The sequence below is a fragment of the Nicotiana tabacum genome, chromosome 3 (genome assembly GCF_000715075.1).
Source record: "Nicotiana tabacum cultivar K326 chromosome 3, ASM71507v2, whole genome shotgun sequence".
In the NCBI taxonomy this organism is placed as follows: domain Eukaryota; kingdom Viridiplantae; phylum Streptophyta; class Magnoliopsida; order Solanales; family Solanaceae; genus Nicotiana; species Nicotiana tabacum.
This window is the reverse complement of record NC_134082.1, coordinates 195281529-195304273: the sequence shown is the minus strand read 5'-3', so window position 1 is coordinate 195304273 and position 22745 is coordinate 195281529. Positions and strand designations below refer to the sequence as shown.

Genomic DNA, 22745 nt, shown 5'->3' with positions numbered 1-22745 from the left:
ATTAGAATTCTGTATTTGGTTTTGCAGTATCAGTATTCAAGTGATATGAGTAATTCAATAGTATTAGCTAATGCCAAATTTTAAATATTTAACTGTAGTTATTATTCTTATTCAATGCGATTTTTTTTTTCAAATAATAAAAAATCAATTAGGTAAAAAAGTCATCCATGAATGACATGTTCCCAGAAAGAAAAAACAAATAAAAGTACTTTGTATATCTCAATCATTATATACAATAAATAAATTCTAAATCAAATGCAAAGCCATAATTGTAGTCAAGAAACCTACTTATATTCATCTAAATTTAATGTTAAAAATGTTAAGATATCTCATAAATTATCTTTCTGGAATAACTGATAATTGTTTCATATAAATCTGAACGTACAAAGTTTATAAAAAGACTTTAACACCTATGTTATTATTCAAAACCTCATATTTCCTCTTTCTTTGATCTTTTTCATTATTCCCTTTATTTATTTTGTTTATCATTTATATATAGTTAAATGCAAGATTTTGATAAGGTAAAATTTTAATAATTTTAAAGTTCCAAATATAAGGACTTTCAATATAGTTCAAATAAAAAAAGATTTAATATGTAAAATTTAGTTGATTTTAATTAAAAGAATAATTAAATTACTATTTTTCTAAGTGCAAACTATATTTTTAAAAGGTAAAAAGGCTAAGAACATTTCGCTACGAGATTTTGTGCTTTTAATATAGTATACATTATTTGATAATAACTATTTAAAAATAATATTCAAAGTTGTATTTGTATTTTAAATTAAAAATTAACAGACAATTATATGCTCCTAAAAATGATAAATACTAATCATAGATAGGGATTTGTACCTATTTTAGAAGATACAAAGAGGATCAACTAACTGGCAAAAGACGTCTTCTTTTATTTTTCTCGCAAAGAAAATTCAAATTGTTCAATTTCTTTTATCAATAAAAAATAATATATTCAACAGATTAGAAAAGAAGAAATCACTATGTCTTCATCTTGGAGAAATCTTTCTTTTCTCTGCCCAATTATATATTAATGTATTTATTTGGATGCATCCAAATGTTGTCCTTTTACGGAGTAAGAATCAATAATTAAAATTGAATTACTTGCAGTTGACGAATTCTGAATGGACTATGTTAATCATATCATAGAAGGAGTAAAAATATGAAATTTATATTAAAATCAGAATTACAATTTATTCTTTCAACCAAATCTCATGAATATAGTTTTTAGTTTTGTTATGTCTGTATAATCAGTTCTCATTTAAATTTGGATTAAAAGTAAGTATTATTTAATTAAAATAATATTTTAATTTTTATATTATTTAAAAAAATTATGAAAAATAATTTACAAAAAAAAAGCTTTACATGTTTGTTTTCTAAATATATTTTGTATGAACTTTTTATTTTAATTTATTGATATGTATTAGTATGTCTGACCAATTTCCGGTTAGGGAATGCAAATGATCCGAATAACCTGTATAAAATTTGTAAAAATGTTAGTTTAAACTAATAATCATACATGAGATATTGTAAAAAAAAAAAAAATCATAACTGACACCCTTTTAATTTTCAATTGTCTATCAAAAATTCACTTTATTAATTTGCTTATACTTTATTTAAACATAAAAAATATTTCTAACGTTACCTGCACATCATTAGTATATGTTTTTTGTAATATAAAATTATAATATAAATATAATACATCAAATAAATTAATATGGTCGTAGTCACCAAAAGTACATTATAACTTTATATTTTTAAGAAGTGGCATAGAAGATAAAAGAATTATATCGAAAACGGGAACAAACAAATAACTGGAAAAAGTAATTTCTTTCTCCTACCAGAAAAAGAAAGAAGACGAGCATTCATAGATTGTGATTTAAAGTTTACTAATATGACGTCTTCGTGTTCATGCTATATAATTTTTGAAAGATCATGCATGACTCAAATTTAATGATATAACTAACTATGATTATTTATGGCAAAAAAATAACATAATATGCATATATCTTGTATTTAAATAGCTATATGGCAGAAATCTTTTCATGCTAAAATATAGGGGGGGGGGGGGAGGTGAGGACTCCTAAATCTTACAAAACGTTGTAAGTGGGCGAATGTTAACAAAAAGGAATGCGTAAATAGGTTAAACTATGAGGAAAAAAAGGACTTCAAAACCTAAAAATGATGGAAAGAAATCCTAAATATTAGGGAATATTGATTATCTATTCCTAAATATAGGAAAAATAATTCAATTTTTATTCTCAAATATTAGGAAATATTAAATGATTATTTCGTCTAATGTGAAATCAAATTTCAAAGGGTAAAAAAAACGAACGACATTTCGCTAAGGGCATTCGTGCTTTTAATATAACAAGTAACTTGAGTTGGCATAGCAATATGTATTATTAATTATAACGAAAAATAATACTAATATTTAAGTAATAAGACTTAGATCGAATGTCTAACCGATTTTCTGTGATGAATTGCAATCGTTCAATAACCTATATTAAAATTATAAGTTACGTGACATTTGAAATTAGCCAAGTCCAAAATATGAAACAAAACATTATATAATAAAAATTTCTCGATGCAACACTAAAGATAATTACTTGATGCAACACTAAAAACTGGTGCATGCAAACGTGCTTGCAAAATATGAAGTAGCAAAAGATATTGATATTAGTAAAAGAAACAAAACCTGAGATCGTAATGTTGGAATAGGGCGAAGTTTGACGATTAAATTGTGACATTGTAGCTTCTTTTATAGAAGTATTATGGTACACAATTTGATACATGAAATGAATTATTTAAAGTAAATTGTGTGTAGGTCAAAAAGACAAGAAAAAGTTATCAAATAATAAAAACTTCTGGAATTTTAACCAAGTCCAAACTCTCCTTGTGTAACCAACGTGAAGAAAGTTTTACCAAATATTAAGGCACATTTAATACTCCAACTTTCCTTGTGTACCAAAGTCCCAACTTTTACCAAGTCCCAAATGTAAAGGGAATCTAATTAAGTCCCAAATCCGAACTTTTTTTGTGTAACACTCGTGAAGAAAACTTTTACCAAATAATTTAGGCAAACATAATAACTCATTTAATACTCCAAAGAGTAAAAGGAATCTAACGAATTTAATGAGATAGTGTCATTCAATGAGAGTGAAAATTAGGAATTTTTTTTATTAAGTTTCCTTGTGTAAGAAACGTGAAGAAAATTTAACCAAATAATCAAGGCAAAGTTTAATAGCAAATAATTCAAGATTATTCACCAAAATTTACCAAAAAATCTTACAATACTTAAATTACTATATTGTTTAATGGGAACTTTATGTTTTAAAGGGTAAAAAAGACGAATGACATTTCACTAAAGGCCTTCGTGCTTTTAATATAATATAGATTACTGCAGCTTGGAGGCTTTCCCAAATATTTTATAATTGGTTTATACGTAGAGGTGAGTCGGAGTGAGACAAGAATGTAACAGTCATACTCAATGTTCAGAGCAGCGAGATAAGTATCTAGAAGTTACTTTTGTTAGGATCGCATGAGGCTTCCATATGATGGAAAGTAACCAGATCAGGTGGCAATTGGCACCAATCTAAAGTTTTTACACACAAGATATCTCTGCCATGGAGAGTAGCATAGCATCAGGGAATCCAAAAGACGACAGAAAACTTCAAGTCAGTTAGGATCTTAAAACGATGCCTAGTGAGCTTCTCATCTGAATACAACGGAGAACGAATCGCCCAAATGGATTATTATGCATGCAATTATCAAAGAAACCATTAACCACCGTCTGCCAAAATGAAGTTTTAATCATTGTCAGAATAGCAAACAAGCACATGTATAAAGACATGCCCTCTACCTCTCCAAGGTCTTCAAGTATATGTAGATCTCATATCTAAGAAACAAAAGTGCGATATGAAACATAAAAAAACAAAGAGCAGGCAATAAACTAAAAAAAGTAGTGAAATATATTGTATCCCCAAGAACTAGCCTACAAAAGTTTCCAAGACCCATAGATAGTGAAATATACTACATCTGGATTTCAACTGAGAATCCCCTGCGCTCCCCTTTTAACGCTAGTAAGTAGTCATGCAATGAAGCACTCAGCAATTCATTCGACCAGCAGATCACTGCAAAAACAAAGTGAAATGAGTATCGAATACATCATCATTTTCCATGAGTTGCTGTTAATAGTTTAAATTTCAACTTTTTGTTCCCCAGTTAAACCAGAAACGAAATCGTGGAGAAAAGATAAGCAGCAGTCAACAGCTAAAAGATATTAATAACCTAAAAGAATGTTGCATCCATTTAATTCAAAAAAGGAGATGGGTTATTAATTTTAGTTATAAATAAGCTCAACGGGTTGATCAAACCTGAGGCTGCTGCAACATTTGCTGCTGTTGTTGAGGTTGTGTGTAATTCCCATATCCTGCATAGCCCGCCGCATAATATAGATTTGGATCTTGAGTAGGTGGAGCATAACCATACGCCTCATATCCAGGTGTACACCCATAATAACCGCCATATTGGTTTGGATCAACCTGAGGCTGCACAAACCAGAAACACATAGTTCATTGGTACCAACTGAGAAGTGCCAAAACCAGAAATTAGAATATTGGCATTACTAAATAACCTGCTGCTTGTTTGCAGGACTACGACCCCAGGAAAGACGGATGCTTTGTCCACCAAGCTGAGTTCCATTTAGTGACCGTAGAGCTTCCTCAGCACAACTTCTGCAATAACAATGATGGCTCATGTGTTAAGCCTCCAAGCATTGAGATTGATCATCTTCAGAAGGCATATTACTGTACCTGTCAGCAAACTGAACAAAGCCACACCGCTTGCCTACCGGTATTTTTACATGAAGCAACTGTCCATAATGTCCAAAAATCTGCCTCAGATGCTCATCTGTTACATTGGTATCCACGTTCCCAACAAAAATCTGCAACCAAATTCATTTGGATATGAGTACAAGCTAACTGAATGTCAAATTCTGCCAGAAAGAAATGTACTGACAGTGGTATTAGAAGGGTCATCCTCATTTTGAGTTCCAGGTGAACTTTGATATGAAGCTGCAAAAAAATGAGGCAAAGGTGAGGGGAGAGGGAGAAAAATTTTATGCTTCATGAGTAAGATGGAATACAAAAGAACAAGTATGTACCATAAACCATCACAAGAAGGCAAAGGTCAGCCAGGGGACAACCACCATCAGTAATACAAATCATTTTGTACAACTTTCTTGATAACAGAACACTATTACATATGATTCAAGAGATAAAACACACTGTGATTTCACAATTATATAGATCATGCATCAGTCGGATGATTGCATAGCCCCAAAAGAGAAAGAAGGATAATTGTTAACTCCTACAGGTCCCAAAAGAAACAGAATATGCATCCGAACACAAACTGACAGGCATTTGGCTAAACCGTTAAAGGTCACGAGGCATGTCTAAAAGTTTAGAGAGGCAATCAAGCATTTGAAAAATGGAAACATATCTGAACTGTTGGATCACCAAACATGAGGTTACTTTGCATACACAACGGATATGTCCGATGTGCTTGTGGGAGTATGGAAGCAGGAAGAGATTTATGTTTCAAATTTGTCAGGGATAGCCACAGTTAGGCGAAGGGACAAAATGAAGACCAATATATGAGTAAACAAGTAGAAAAAATATTCTCAAGATGTATATTCACCACTAGGTGTCCTGCAGTTTCTGAATAATTTCCCGACTTTCCCAGCCTAAATGGCATTAACTCATTACATCCTATCTCATGCATTAAGATAATTATAATGCTTTACCATGTGACTGTTAAATAAGAGGTGATAAAAGGCAGAAAAGGGGTTAGTAGTTTCCATGACCAAACCACCTTTGTAGTAGGCACCAAAGTGTTGCAAAATTGGACTCAAAACACCAAAATAGGTGAAAAAAAGACTTGAGAACATTTTTATATATAGCGTATGAAATTCACGCGCTATACCTTAACGGCAAGTTTCTATGTTAAGGTATAGCGCATGTAATTCATGCTCTATGACTTAGTTTGAAAAGGTGGTCAAAGACTTAGAATAGCACATCAAATACATGCACTATACCTGAATGTGAAAAGACAATAAGGTATAGCGCATGTAATTCATGCCCTATACCATTTACGTAAACCAGCCCTCTGCTTCCCCAACAAAACTTCCCAAAACGCCCCTCCCCACCCCAATTTTTAAAAGAGAAAAATTTCATTGGAGTCCACACCTTCCCGGAAATCTTGTCCCGTTCACATTTTATTGATCTAACACCCGATCTAAGGCTGCCTCGTGGAGTGGAACTCGCTTATAGCCCGATTCGGTTGTCAAAGAGTCATTTTTACTCCATTCAAAAAAATTCAAGAATAGGTATTTCTAAAGACTTTTTTAGTGTGTGTGTGTGTGTGTGTGTGTATATATATATATATATATGAGCAATTAGTTGTTAGTATTGTATATTGTATTGTATGATTTTGTGTTTGTTTTGTGAATTTTTTATCCGAATTAGTTTAATGTTTAGTAAATTTGTATGAAAATTGCTTATTATACCTCTGTTATATAGTTGTTGAATAATTTGTGTTACATGTTGACTATTTTTATAATTGTACAACAATAATATATGACTTTTAGTGTTATTTAGTGTCCTTTAGTGTAGTAGAACTGTAAATAAATTTTAATTTATGTTATTTATTTAGGGTAATAAGCGAGTTCCACTCCACAAGGCAGCCTTGGATCTGGTGTTAGAACGATAAAATATGAACGGGACAAAATTACGAGGAAGGTGTGGGCTCCAATGAAGTTCCTCTTTTAAAGGGGGGGGGGGGGGAGTTCTGTCGGGGAAGAAGACTGGTTTAATTAAATGGGCATAGCTCATGAATTACATGCGTTATACCTAATTGTCTTTTCACATTAAGGTATAGCGCATGTATTGATGCGCTATACTAAGTCTTTGACCGCCTTTTCAAACTAAGGCATAGCGCATGAATTACATGCGCTATACCTTAACGGAGAAACTTGTCATTAAGGTATAGCGCATGAAATCCATACGCTATATATAAAAATGCTCTCAAGTGTTTTTTCACCTATTTTGGTGTTTTGAGTCCAATTTTGCAACACTTTGGTTCCGTATTCGGGGTGGAGGGGGAGGGGGGCTCCAAGCAATCTCTATCCTATACTCATTTTTAGTAAAATCAAAACCAATTAAATTTAGAATCTAAAGCACTATTCAAGTGCAATATTCTGAAATCCAATCATAAGACAATTCACGTCAGTCAAGAGATCATAGCGAAAGAATCCCTAAAACCAACCTCATTATCATCTTATTTAAACTCTCCATGAGATAAATATTCAGAATATTAGTGGCGAAATTTTATCAAAATAAACCTTCAAAAAGAGAAATACTACCCAAGTAACTGTACATAGAGCTGTCAGCTAAAAATAACTATAACCCCTCTGTCCCATTCATGTGAAGAGGCTCGGAATATACAGAGTCAAAGGACCTAGTTTTAGCATGAATTTGGGCATCGATTCTTTAAGTTTTTGAAATAAAATTTACAGATTCTTGAGCGATACAAAATTATTACAAGCCACAATGGTTGATAATTCAAGATAATTTAAATAATAAAAAATCGTAGTCAAAGAAAAAAGGGTTTAACTCCTTCAACTAGTAATAGTGTCACATAAAGAAAGCATGAGTACCAGATCCTGTACCAAACAGAAACATATGATGGCAGCATAAGATTGTAATGGTGGCAGGAAAGTTCTCGCCCCTGTAAAGGGGATTTACTGAACAAGTTCATGAGATAAATGAAGCAGACTTAAGAGATGAATCCAGGGCTAGGAACTAAATCAATGAATGAAACTACCAAAAAGCGTAAAGGAATAATGAAGATTAAGTTCAACTTCAGGCAGGCTAACAAGATATTGAAGTTAATAAAATGGTGGAAATGTAAAGATAAAGTGAAATGGCTGAAAAGTAAAGGCTGAAAAGTAAAGATAGCAAAATGGCTGAAAAGTAAAGAAAAATAATCTGACGGAAGGAGTGCGGCGTAATGGAAAAGTTGCAAAATAAAAATAAGAAGTTACGAGGATCCGACATAACGATATTTAACGACATTTAAATGAACTGACTTACGCCAAACCACGTTCTAAATGGTATTCATTTCAGCTGAAACAAGCATCCAGGCCCTTAAATCATAGAGCCTCCCATTCATCCTGCTTGGAGACAAGCGGAGTTTTATGAGATTTAATATTTCAAGGGGAAGTTTTAAACAACTGGAACGAAATGATGTGGATAGCTGGGTACTCATCAATAATTCAAGAGCATAATCGGAATGAAAGGAAACGTAATGACACCCATATGGCCGAGCAAAACAAAAATAGACATCAGCTCCGCCCAAAATAAAGCAACAGCATCCTCAAACTATCAAAACTTGACCATTGAAGGACTTTATGGCAACTAAACAAAAAACAAAAGATCCAAAATCTACAAGCCAAGTGAAGCAAGCAATCAAGCTGCAAGCTGGATACATTTCGCTTAACTGCTGTAAAAGATTACCACATAAAGCAGTACAAGTACCAACTGGGTTGAGACATACCTTGACTCTGACCACCCATACCCTTCTTGTTAGCTGCAGGACCAATCCGCATGGGCCTGGTCGAGCAAAACTGTCCATTCATCTCTGTCATAGCACGTAACTGCTCACTTTCATCCCCAAATTTAACAAAACCATAACCTTTGGTGCGCCCTGTGGCCCTATCTGTTACAACCTTAGCACCCCTCACCGAAGGATAGTTAACCCTAAATGTCTCCTGGAGCATGTAATCAGTGACATCAGCTGCCAAGTCACCAACAAATATTGTATATTCAGGAGCATTATCGGAACGTCTTTCACCGGAGCCAAGAGATGCCCAGTTAAGTCTAAAATTTTGCTCAATATTAGGCATCAAGGTCCCATTATATGCTAGCAGATTCCTCTCTGCGGCAGCATGACTATTAAACTCAATAAAGCCATAACCCTCTGACTGTCCAGTTTGCTTGTTACGGATAACTTTAGCATTGACCACCTACGCAAGAGACAAGCAGTTAATATTCTCTAAAAAAAACCTAAAAAGTGAACGGGAAAGAAGACTGTTAATAGTAACACTACTGCTCATACAGTATAAGAGGCAAGAAAAAAATAAATAGAGAGGGGGAAAGAGCGCATGTGTTTATTTTGTCTACTCACACAAGCATGCATCTAAATTCAACCATCACACAATCGGTAAGCATAAACAAATTGCACATGGATTTACTTTTTTGATAAGGTTGTTTATGGAATGCACATAGATTTACTTTTTCTGGTAAGGTTGTGTATGGATTACACATGGATTTACTTTTATGATAAGGTTATTTATGGATTATTAGGCCCCTTCTTGCAATATGCCAGATGTAGTGAAAACGCATTCAGCTTAATCCTTTCCAGTGTCAATACCCATAGTCAAAAGAGGCCCATAGTCAAAAGAGGCAGGTATCAGCAGGTATAGCCACCAATTATAAGGTTAAAAATTACTATCCAATTTTTTACCCCTGTAACACATCAAAGGAATCTCAACTGAAGAACAACTTAATTAGAAGATAAAAAGCAACCATTAGACAGCAGCTGATAGTTCCAAAAGATAATCCCAAGCCACTTCGACAAACTAATTAAAACTTAGCTATCATTTATTTAAAAAGATAACTCTAACAACCCTGTCAAAGAGTCAATACTGGCCCTTTTCCCACTTTGCTCCTTTTGTAATTTGAATCCCAGCCTCTTGGCTGAAGGTGGAAAGTACTTTTCCGCTAGGCTTACCTTACTTGTCTAGATATGGTTAACCTTAACACCTTCCATTGACAACAAAATTAAACAAGTTACAGAATACAAATAACAGCATAGTCGCATACCCTTTACCAACAAGCTAGTACAAGATCAGGACTACAAACTACAGCAGACTCACATACCTTTTACCAACATTCTAATACAAATTACTGAAGACAACAACAGAATATTCACGAACTTTTAGCAACAAGGTGATACAATTTACTGAATACACACTATAGCATATTCACATACTTTTACCAACAAGCAAATTCAATTTACTTGCACAAACATGCCCTTTTATAAGGCATATTCTCACGCCTTTTACCAACAACATAACACAAGTTACTACGTAGAACCAACAGAATATTCACACACTGCATACCAACAATGTAACACAAGTTTAAATACAAACAACAGCAAATTCACATACCTTTTAACAACAAACTAATAGAAGTCACTGCATATAAACTACAGTGCACTCGCATACCTTCTACCAACAACTAGTAAAAGACGGCCCATGCTAAGCATGGGCCCAAGATATTTCATATGCGAGAATTTCTTTATAATCATCTTTTTTGTTTTGTTTGTCTTTGCGGTAAATAGTTAATTTATTCAGAGATCATTATTGTCATTTAATTTGTTGCTCGTGAGATATACCCCTTATGGAAATTCGTTAGAACTTGCTCCCCCACCCCCACCCCACCCCGCTTTCTTCTCCTTCTTATTTGTGATTGATTTGAATTGGTTTGGTTAAAATTGAAAAAATAACATTATTGAGTTTTGTTGGATTGATTGTTGAAGAGCAAAGAGATTTTATTAAGTCTATTGGTGTAAGAATATTAGATACAAAATTTAAAGTTATTTGAACCTATTCTGAAGAAATAATTTCTTCGTGAAGTTTCTTAAAAACTCTTGATGATGTGTCAGAATATATGAACTATTTACTTTGAAGCTACGATACATTTTATATGGAACTCCTAATGATGCGCAAGGACTTATAGGTTATAGCAATTCCATCCATTAGAAATTTAGTAATTCGTGTTTGAGTTGTGGCAAGGTAAGTCTTCTTGCGATCATCTAGGAATTGAACTTCATTTTTCGATGCGAAAGTTATTTTTAAATAGCCTAATTAGGCGGATCAAAGCTTAAATAGTGACAAAAAAAACCTATATATGTAAATCTTCCAAAAAATATTATCGCCAAGTTCATAGTTAATACATCGCTATTTGATAAATATTGAAGAATTTACTTTTTAAAGTTTTTTTGTGCCGATAGACCAAATGCAAAAGTATTACTAACAAACAGGCTTATTTTGTCTTATAAAAGGTTTATACTGACAAAGTAAAAATGGCCATCATGACACTAAAGTAATTGCCTCATTGGACAATATTAGAATAAATAAAACTATTATAATTATGCTAATTCATGTGTACTGAAAAACTGAAAAATTTGTCCGTTAATATAAAATAACTATTAGTGCATTATGAATTTGTTCTTATATCAAACTTCAAAATCTTCAAAATAGGATTTACATAAAAGATTTTTTAAGCTTTTCGAATTCTTTTACATTTATCTCTTTAGCCAAAAATTATTCGTTGTATTGGGCGTCCATATATTGAAAATTTAAGAGTTTAAATTTTATGTATTGACAATGTAATAAAATATATATACAATCAAATAGCTTAAAGGGAAGTTACATATAACTCTATTTTTAATAAATAATACTTCAGACAAACAGTTATAAGATTAAAATATACTCATGATGTAAACAATTTTTATACTATCATTGCATGTAATTTAAATTGAAAAGCCAAAAATTTAAAATATGATTTGAGATTTAGAAATCAACGTGCAAGCTCATGCATTAAAATACAAGACTTCCAATTTAGTTTTGCATTTTACATTATATGAATTTAAGTGTTATTTGTCATCATATCCCTTTACAATTTTAAATTTAAGAAAATAATTTTTTAAAATCTTTTATGTGTATAAGACATATTTATTATGTGTAAAAATAAATCTCCAATATATAAAGAAAAAGAGGTAGGGACATAAAACTAAAAATAAGTTTGTAAATAGCGAAAAAATTCAACTGACCCTGAATTTAATAAGGACCCATGAATATCAGTGTTGAAGTTGACCTTTGAGTAATTTTCCTTCGTATTCCTTTATTTTTATTTTATTTTCTTTATGGTTTTCATTTCCTTTGCTCTATATCATATAATGACTTCTAATAAGCTAGATAAAGGTAGTTAGACAGGAGAAGTCTATGGCCTTAAACTAATTTTGTTATTGAGAAGATCGTGTGGAATTTTATTAGAAAGATAAGACCGAGTGCTACTATTCAAATGTCTGTGAAATTTCAGATGGGTCCCACCACGATAATGACCATTTCAAAACTGATGCAAAGCAATTTACCAAAGAGGGCTTAAAGTACAAAGGATTTACGGAAAACTAAGAAACAAAGATGAGTAATAAGGAGATAAAGTAAGGGCAAAACAAATCTTTGTAAAAGTTAAATGTTACAAAGTAGGCGGAACCTGGCATTTTCATCCATTACAGTCTGCGCTAGGATATACACCTCCAGCGCGAGAAGGACAAATGATTAAAGCAGGACTACAAGCTAATGACTAAATTAACCTCGTGATGGCCAGGCAGACATGTTGACCATGACCTACCTGGTTATTCCTATTTATAGTATAGGAATAGATGTAAGAGGAGTTACTGAATACGAATTACAGCTTATTCACATACCTTTCACCAACAATCTAACCCAAAAGTCACTGATTACAAACTATAGCATAGTAACGTAACTTTTCCCAACAGAATTACTAAATACAAACACCATCATCAACAACAACAACATATCAGTAAAATCACACTAGTGGGGTCTGGGAAGGGTAGGATATTTCCGGGAGACAATCGGCTCACCAGAAAGAGATAATAATTTCAGAAAAGAAACAAAAGAAAAGATCTGTAACAACAAAAGAAGCAGGAGAAGTAATAATAATATCTTAAAATACACCAAATAAGTGAAAGGGAGTGCAATAATACAATCACATGCTCAACAACAAAATAGTGTGAACACAACATACACCGTTATGTTGGGAAATACAAACACCATCATATTCACATTTCACAAATAAACATTCAGTAAATATTCATATCTGAATGTAGCAAACACTTGAAAATCTCTCGGAAGATAACAAAGATCAAATCTTCCACATAAAGCCTCTTAAATTTAAAGCAAAAACGAGAAATTCCATGAAACAACAATTACTATGAATCCAAAATTCAGCAAAAATCTATATCACAACGTACGGTAAAACAATAAAAAGGAGAAAAATTCGATTGTTGGTATACGAGGCATACCTCCCCAGTTTGTGCGAAGCAGTTGAGGAGGTACTGTTCGTCCATCCAAAACTGAAGATCTCCGATCCAAAGGCTTCGGATCTCATCAGCAGTAGTCGGCTGAACAGAACCGGAGGCGTTATACTGAGGCTGTTGTTGTTGAGGTTGAGGAACTCCGCCCTGCTGCGGCGGTTGCTGGTAATAATATCCAGATTGCTGCTGAGGCGTCGGAACCTGATACTGCAGCGGCTGCTGAGTCATCCACTGCTGTGTCTGCTGCTGGTACTGTTGTGGTGGTGGAACCATGGAATTTGCTGGTTGCATCGTGGTGAAGATGGGGGCGGATTAAGAGAGGCAGGGGTCGGGGGAGATTCGGCAGAACCCTAGAAGGATGTATGGATGTGGAGAGACGAAAAAGTAATGTAACGAAGGGGACGCAGTGGGTGCACGCGTGACTTTTGTTATTGCGAGATATTTTCTTGCCTTTCTTTTTTTGGGGGGGTTAAACTATCAAATTTTTATTTAACCAAGTTTAATATTTGCATCCGTTAGCTCATAAAAAAACTAATCAAAAAACAACCAGAATTGACCAAAAAATATTTAATGCTACTAAGGTCTTATTTGTTTGCACTTAATGAAGGTCTGAATCTTAATCATTCAAATGTCAGACATTAAGTGTGTTTGTTTTTAAAGTTTGAATCTTAATTAATCAGATCTTAATCATTAAATGTATTTATTTTTTCTACTTCACAACCACTTAATGAGTCTGAATAGGTCTGTATGATTAAGATCTATAACAAAAACTTAATTTCATTAAGATGCTATCACATATTCATTATTAACTGTCGCCACCAATATCAACTACCGTCATGCCACCACCACCACTTCAACTACCACCACGTCACCATCATCCTCAATCATAGCCATTACCATTATCGACCATCACCACCCAACATCCCCACCACTCCGATCACCATATATCATTGTCACCCACAATCACAGTTATCCACCTCAACTAATACAGCTAACCACCACATCACCCTCAACAACCACAGCCGACACTGTCCATTATTGTAACCTACCGCCACCCACCAACCACCTTTCTCTGTCACAACTACTACCACCACCCGACATTATTAACTATCACCACCCACCACCATTATCCTCAATCATAATCGACACCACTACCAGTCACTACTAGCTACTAGCATGAACCACCATCATCAACTAAAACTACCACCAACCACCGTCTCTAGTCGGCATTCACCCGTTAGCCCCTATCATATTTTAAAAAACTATATAGTTTATTGATAGAATATTAGACTAGCTAGTATTTTATTTGAATTTTATGTTTATTAATTTTCAAATAAAGATAAATTTTATGCATTCAAATATTAAGAATCAAACAATCTTAATTATTTCTATTCAGATCTTAATACACATCTTAATATATTCAGATATGTATTCAGATTCAGATGTCTTTATCTTAATACACATCTTGATATTCAGATGTGCATTCAGATTCAGATGTCTTAATCTTTAAAAAAACAAATGAGACCTAAGAGTACCAAGCTCCTGATGTCAAGTAATGGGGGTTTTAATGCCTTTGCCTTATGCTTCTTATGTTTTGATTATCTAACAAACTTGTTGTGAAAAACCAGATAGAGAACCTGGCCCACATGGTATACATTTCAACTGACCTGGTTCAAGTCTAAAAATCAGCAAATAAATAAACGACCACAGGGAGGAACACAATAGGGACCTAGTGACCTGGTCCCTTAGGGTTCTCCGACACAAGTACAAGTCAGTGACTGTCCGCAATCATTATAAAGAGGAACACAACAGGGACCGTCTCGCAACTATTATAGAAGAGGAACACAATTAGGATCTGGTCCGATAGTGTTCTCTAACAGAAGTACAAGTCGACTATCCAGCTAGAACACAACTACACAAAAGTGGTTGTGCAAACAGTACAGTAGTCACTTCTCATTAGGAAGAAGCGTGTATCAAGAATTGACACCACTATCCATTGTAATGTCTTTTGTGATATAACAACCTAGTGCAAGGCACAATATCTTTGTGCATTCAGTGATATTCTCTCAAACATAACAGTGTTTATCCGGTATTGAAGTCACTGGTGTGTCAAGAACAAGAAAACAACTCCACTAAGGATCAGTTTCTTAATGAGTCCATGTTCATCCGTAGTTGAGTTGTAATCATGTTATTTGTTCTTTATTGTATTTCCTAGTTTGCTTTCTTGGAAGCTTTGTCTTAGGAACAAACCAAAAATCCGTAAACTTCAGAGTTTATGTTGTGACTAGGAATAGTCATAAGTCTAAAGCCTTTGTAACTAGGAGAGTTATAAAGTGGCTTGTGGTGGGTGCATCACAAGTTGAAGTCTTTGTAATAGGGTTATTGCAAAGTGGCTTGTAATAGGGAGATTGCAAGTTAGTGAAGTTCAAGCCTACAAGAGTAGGTCGTGGTGTTTTGATCCCCTTGTGTGGGATTTTTCCACGTAAAAATCCCTTGTCTTCTTTACTTTTAGTCTCTATAGCATTCTCAGCATCATCTCACATAGGACCAGGTACTCCATAATTTGGTGGACACATATAAACATTGGTATCAGAGCAGGTTCTTTCTAAAGGTTAACACTTAGAAAGGATCTCAATGGCTGCTCCACCCAACTTTGAGGAAGGACAATCAACCTACAAACCTCCCAGATTCAATGGTCAGTACTATAGCTGGTAGAAGACTCACATGCATGATTTTATGATGGCAGAAGACTCAGAACTGTGGGATATCATTTGTGACGGTCCCTATGTCCCCATGAAGAAGCTTGAAGAAACAGGACCAATGGTGCTGAAAGGTAGAAAAGAGTACAACGACATTGACAGAAAAGTTGTAGAAAAGAACTATCGTGCCAAGAAAATCTTGATGTGTGGCATAGGACCTGGTGAGTACAACAGAATCTTAGCTTGTGACACTGCCAAAGAAATACGGGAAGCGTTGCAAACAGCACACGAAGGAACTATTCAGGTCAAACAATCTAAGATCGACATGCTCATCATGGAATATGAGCTCTTTAGGATGAAGGATGATGAGTCTATACAAGATATGCACACAAGATTCACCTTCACCATAAATGAGCTTCATTCACTTGGATATGTCATTGTAAGCACGTGATTTTTGCCCAATATGAGAATTACTCCCAAAAAATTCAAAAAATAAAATAATTTTTCTTGATGTGCAATTTTTGTGATATTTTGTGTAACTATTTGTATGTTTGTCTATGCATGTTTATTTGCTAAATTATTAAAAATACAAAATATGTCGCATTTCGCATGTAGGATTTAATTATACAATTGTTAGTAACTAAGTTTGTTTTAAAAAAAAATACAAAAATAGGCATCGTTTGCATTTTTAGCATTTAATGACCAAATATACAATTTTATTGCTTAATTATTACTTAATTGTGCGTTAATTGTTATTGGAAATTAATTTGCGCTTTTACAACTTAATTTAGTTCTTAATAATAAGTTAAGTATTTTTATAATTTAGTTTTTAGAAAAATAAAAGAAGAAAAGAGAGCGAAAATATAAAGAAAGTCGGAATTGGGCCTCTTCTTCGATTTCAAGCCACATGCCCAAAAAATGGCTCAATCTTCCCTACGACCCAGTCCATTTCGAATTGGGTCGACCCAGACAATAACCCAACACCCCTATTATTTTACAAACAAAAATAAAAAAAAAATAAAAAAGAAGAGAAAACCCTAAAAAAACAAAACACTCATCCCCCCCCCCTCATTTTTTTTCATCTTCTTCTCCAAACCTTCCAAACCCCACCTCCCATAGCTGCCCTTCATCCTCACCATGGACAACCCAGCTGCGCCTTCAACTTCACCAACGTTCATGGCTACTCCTCCTCCTTCGTTCTTCGTCAAGCTCGAGCTTGAGCTCGACGTTCATGGATACTCCTCCTCCACCTCGTTTCTTCTGCTTCTGCTACGACCCAAACGACCCTTCTACTTCCATCTTCTCCATCCAAGAAACCAAACGACCTGCTGCGTCATCCATGGCTGACCTTACTGTTGCATCGTCTGCGTTTGCTGGCCATGATGCTGCTGCTCGTGACTGCTGCCATGGATGTTCAGCACGGCAACTGCTTTTGCTTCCTCCGTCGAGCTGCTGTCGGCGTTTCTGCCGCTGCTGGGTCGTCGCCGCTGCTGCCTCGTCGCGGCAGTTTGCTTCAGCTGCCCCCGACGCTGCCGCCTCACCTTCGTCCTCTTCACTTCGGCCTCGCGTACACGGATGAGTTTTGGTCGATGTCGTCGTCGTTGGTTGGTCGTTGTTCGTCGTTTCAATCCGGTTGGTAGATTTTGAATTTTATTTCTTGTCCGTACCTTGTTTTGATATTCTCGAATCTAAAAATAGCAAATGTTTGTTTTGTTCATGTCTATGGTTAGATATTTGATTTTTTGTTTTGTTCATGTTCATATGTTTTGTTAAATTAATTTTCAGATTTCAAATGGAAATTTAATTAGTAGTTTTTCATGTTTATTTCGTGTTTGTTTTGTTGTTTAGGTAAAAGTTGTTAGTCTAATGTTGGTGAGATACAAATTGAAGTTTAATTAATTGTTTCTTCAATTTGTTTCATGTGTTTATGTATTTTTAGAAATTGTTAATATTGTTAAGTTCAAGTTTAAGTTCGTAATTGTTTCTTCGTCGATCTTGCTATTTGTCTAAAAAGAATTTAGTTGCGTTAAAGGAAATATATTGATTTAATCGTTTGAATCCGTCATGCTTGTTGAATAATATAGATTTCATTCATGTTCATACTTTGTTTGTTTGATCTTGAATCCGAAATTTGTATAGCTTGATTTTTTGTTTACCATTTATGATTATTTCTTGAATTTGTCTCATAAAGTTTAATATAGGAATTGTTGGTTGTAAGGTTGTTAGAGTTAATTTTAAGTTCAATATTATTGAATTTAGAAATCTAAATATACTTGTTTGATTGTTGTTGTTGTTGAATCCGAAAATAGGCTTGTTGTTGCTAAAAATATTATTCAATCAAATTTTAGTTGTTCTTTGTTCAATTTGTATTCATGTGATATTGTTGTTATGATGTTCATCCGTGTTCATATTATTGTTTGAACATTGTTAGAAATTGATCATATTGTCTATATTTTGGTTAAGTTTGATTAATTGATTGTTATAGCTGATGGGGTAGTTTGGTAATTTGTAGTACGATCGGGGATAAATTAGTAATTTGCAATAAGGTCGGAGGGGTAATTTAGGAATTGTATATTTTGTAATTGTTTATATAAAGCATGAGGGACAAAATGAAATGGGGTGGGTTGTGATATAGTTGTTTAATATAAAGGGGGAGGGACAGACAGAGATGGAGAGAGAGAAAAAAAGAATAGAGGGAGAAAAATTTAAGAGAGGAAATTCCGAAAAAAAAAATACTAAGACTTTAGAAAAACAAAAAGAAAAACATTCTGGAAATTCAAAAGAAGAAGAATATACACCTGATATACAATCCAAATATTCTGAGATACGGATTGAGAAATTAAGGGTTAAACACTAACTAGTCTTTCAAAAATCTGAAAAGTTTTCCCTTTGCTTCTGTTCGTTGGTTGTTGTTGTTTCTGGATTTTGTCTTGATTTTAAAATCTGTCACTAAGTTTCTCGTTGCTGGTTGTTACTAGTTGCTGGGATTGTTGTTGTTGTATGCTACTGATTTCTGCTGATCTCTCACTTTTCTTTTGCTTCCAATATCAGGTACACAACTGACACGCTGATTATTGTAAACTGAAATAGGAAGCATGAATACGAAAAATGAAGAATTGAAGTTCTAAATTTATTTTGAATTATATTTTTAATTTTATTTGTATATATAAATTATTTAGCTTACAGAAATCGGAATCATGTAGCTATTTAATGTATATATAGTGGAACATCCAACGATGGCTTAACGGATGAACTATCTATATATTGCTTAAAAATAAATAAATGGCGTAGTAACTCCGTCTAAATTAAAAATCAAACGAATAGACCATTTCGGAACTTGTAAGAAAATTATTTAGTTAAATAATATTGGTTAATTCCAGCATGTAAATGTTTTAGGATTAAAATTAGATTGTCAAGCCATTTTTTTTTAATTTGACAAACTGAGAACATGCCTAGTATAATGTAATTAGGTAGTAATACGTGAAGCCCAGGTTTAGTTTAATGCCATATACGTTGGGCATGTGCCCGTATTGGCAACGGACTGCCTTGCTTGTATCATTTTTCAGAATTTACGAATCATATTGGAAACTCAACTACAACAACTCAAGCATGTAAATAAATTAAGACCTTTTCTCTTTCATTTTTGGAGACAATTTTAATAGAAAATGTAGGCACTTTAGGATTATCCTGATAAAATAAATGAGATGAGCCTCGCCCAATAAAACGCACAAATTGTGGGGCCCTCGATAAATGTTTAATTAAAATTACTTAGACTTCGGGATGAGCCGTTTAGCAAAATTCCACGGCCTTACCCAGAAATAATAATACGATAATTGCTTCAGGCACGCATTTTAATAATCTTACCTTCTTAAATTCGGGTGCACATTTATGTGACCCAAATCCAAATTTCAACGGAGTCGGAATATATTAACAACCACGGGCGCATTGATTGTGACGTGGTTCGAAACGCATTTTCACGACGTTGCAATTCCATAAAAAATAAATAATAATAAAAGCGGTTTAAACTTAATGAAAGCACATAAAGTAATAACATGTATTAAATCAGATATCTAGCCATTATAACAATTTAAGCGATCGTGCTAGAACCACGGGATTCGAGGGTGCCTAACACCTTCCCTCGGGTCAACAAAATTCCTTACTTAGAATTTCTGGTTCGCAGACTTCATTTGGAAAGTCGAATATTTTCCTCGATTTGGGATTCAAGATAAACCGGTGACTTGGGACACCAAAAGCCAAACTTTTCCCAAGTGGCGACTCTGAATTAAATAATCCCATTTCGAATATTGTCACTTAAATTGGAAAAACTCCCTCGCGCATTCAACCCTTCGGGGCGGGGCGCGCAAAAAGGAGGTGTGACAGCTGAAGCACGATGATTTTTGCCCTATATGTGAAATACTCCCAAAAAATTCAAAATCAAATGATTTTCCTTGGTGTGCAATTTTGAGTATTTTTGTGACATTTTTGGATAATTATTTGTATTTGTCTGTGTTTGCTTATTTGTTAAATTAATAAAAAATACAAAAATATGTCGCATTTTGCATGTAGGATTTAATTCTACAATTGTTAGTAATTAAATTAGTTTTACAAAAATTAAAAATTACAAAAATAGGCATCTTTTGTATTTTTAGCATTTAATGCCCAAATATACAATTTTACGCTTAATTATTACTTAGTTGCGCGTTAATTGTTATTGGGAGTTAATTTGCGCTTTTATAACTTAATTTAGTTCTTAATAATAATTTAAGTATTTTTATAATTTAGTTTTAGAAAATAAAAGAAGAAAAGATAATAAAAATACAAAGAAAAATCGGATTTGGCCACTTCTTCAAATTTTAACCCAGGCCCAAATAATTGCCCAATCTTCCCCATGACCCAGTCCACTTCAGACCTGGTCGACCCGGTCCGCCCCATTAACCCATTAACCCAACACCCCTCTTCATTCAAGACACAAAAAGAAAACAAAAAGAAGAAAAAACCCTAAAAACCTAAAAATAGTCCCCCCCTTCCCTTTGCTTCTTCTTCTCCAAGCTTCCTCACACCACAACCATGGCAGCCTTTCCACCTCCTCACGCCCAGAACAAGCTCCAACAACATTGTCGCAGCCTCATCGAGCTCGAGCATGAGCTCGCATGGTCGTTGGTCGCCATGTCTTCATCTTCTCCGTCAACCTTCTCCAAAAAAAAAAAAAAAACTATTTATCCTCCTTCACGCCACTGTTGCTGCTTCTGCTTCAGCTTTCTTCATCCCCTTCTTCCTCCTCGACAACCATAGCTGCTGAACGCCGCAACAGTCGATGACCATAGCTGCTGCCTGTTCCGCCATTGTTGTTCGCTGCAGCTTTCTTCGCCGCAGCTGCTACTGCTTAAGCAGAAGCAAACAACTCGGGCAGCTGCTGTTTCTGCTTTCGTTGAGGCTCATCGTCCAGTCCGTTCCCCAGTGCGTCGTTGACGCTGCTTCCCCTTCTACCACGGCAGTCGTTGCCGCAGCCGCTCGTCGTCCAGTTCGACGCCAAACAGACCCATCACTGCTGCTCGCGCCAGCTTTTTCACGTGACCATACACGCCCCAGCTGATTCACAGTCCATCTTCTTGTAGCGGCCGACTATCTTCTTTGGTCGTCCGTTCGTGGTCGTCTTCGGCGACAAATTATCTTGGTGCGATACTCGTTTCCGGACAGTTTGTTTTCATCGTCATTTGTTCTAAGCTTGGGTCGACGAAACAGTCCGTACATATTTCATTTCAATCCGGTTAGTGATTTTTGAGTTTTATTTTGTCCGTATTTTGTTTTGATATTTTTCGAATCTAAAATCGGCAAATGTTTGTTTTGTTTATCGTTTGAATTAATTTTTAGTTCATGTTCATGTGTTGTTTGTTAAATTAATTTTTTAGATTCCAAATGAAAGATTAAGTACTTGTTTTTCATGTTTATTTCATGTTCGTATTATTGTTGAAGTGAATATTTGTTAGATTCAAATTGAAATTTAATTGGTTATTTCTTCAATTTGTTTCATGTTGTTATGTATTTCCCGGAAATCATTAATGTTGTTTGAGTCATATGAATCCGTCATGTTTGTTGCTAAAAATAGATTTAATTCAAGTTCATCTTTGTTTGAAGTTCATGTTTAAATCCAGTGATTTAATGTGAGTTTATGTTTGTCTTTGATTTGTTAATTTAGTTTGAATCATGTGTTTTGTTGTTCGTATTGTTGTGTTCTTGCTCATACATTCATGGTCTAAATTAACCAGGATTGGTTCCCGATATGGTTAATTCATTCCATTAATTTTGAGTTGTGTTGTTCATCGTGTTCATATAATTGTTGTTGAAGATTGTTGAGAAATTGGTCATCTTGACTATATTTTGGTTGAGTTATGATTAATTGTTTGTTTAGAGCTGAGGGGGTAGTTTTGGTAATTTGCAGTACATTCAGGGTTAGTTTGGTAATTTCAGTAAGGTCGGAGGGGTAGTTTAGGAATTGTACATTTTGTAATTTTTTATGTGAAGCATGGGGGACAAAATGAATTGGGGTGGGTTGTGATATAGTTGTTTAATATAAAGGGGGGACAAGACAAAATTTAGTGGGAGAATCTTGTATTTATTTATGTTAGGCATGGGGGACAAAATATAATGGGATGGTGTGATATGTTTATTTAATGTAATGGGGAGGAGTGGGAAGATAATGGGTTTGGTAGAGAAAATGGGTTGATTTTTAATTGATTAAAAGATTTATGGGTTATGGGATATAAGTAGAAGTCTTGAAATTAGATTTTGGGG

The 22745-nt window shown here is 34.3% G+C and overlaps 1 protein-coding gene across 1 annotated transcript; it reads right to left on the bottom strand.

The window, feature by feature from the left end:
* Positions 1–3772: 3772 nt before the first annotated feature.
* On the bottom strand, positions 3773–13745 carry LOC107784011 (polyadenylate-binding protein RBP45-like). Its single transcript, XM_016605061.2, has 7 exons — positions 13243–13745; positions 8626–9094; positions 5029–5084; positions 4824–4954; positions 4646–4745; positions 4386–4559; positions 3773–4142 (listed from the first exon to the last, which is right to left on the bottom strand). Exons 1-7 carry the CDS (start codon positions 13543–13545, stop codon positions 4140–4142), a joined length of 1236 nt encoding a protein of 411 aa, XP_016460547.1. The 5' UTR covers positions 13546–13745; the 3' UTR covers positions 3773–4139.
* Between the last annotated feature and the right edge of the window lie 9000 nt (positions 13746–22745).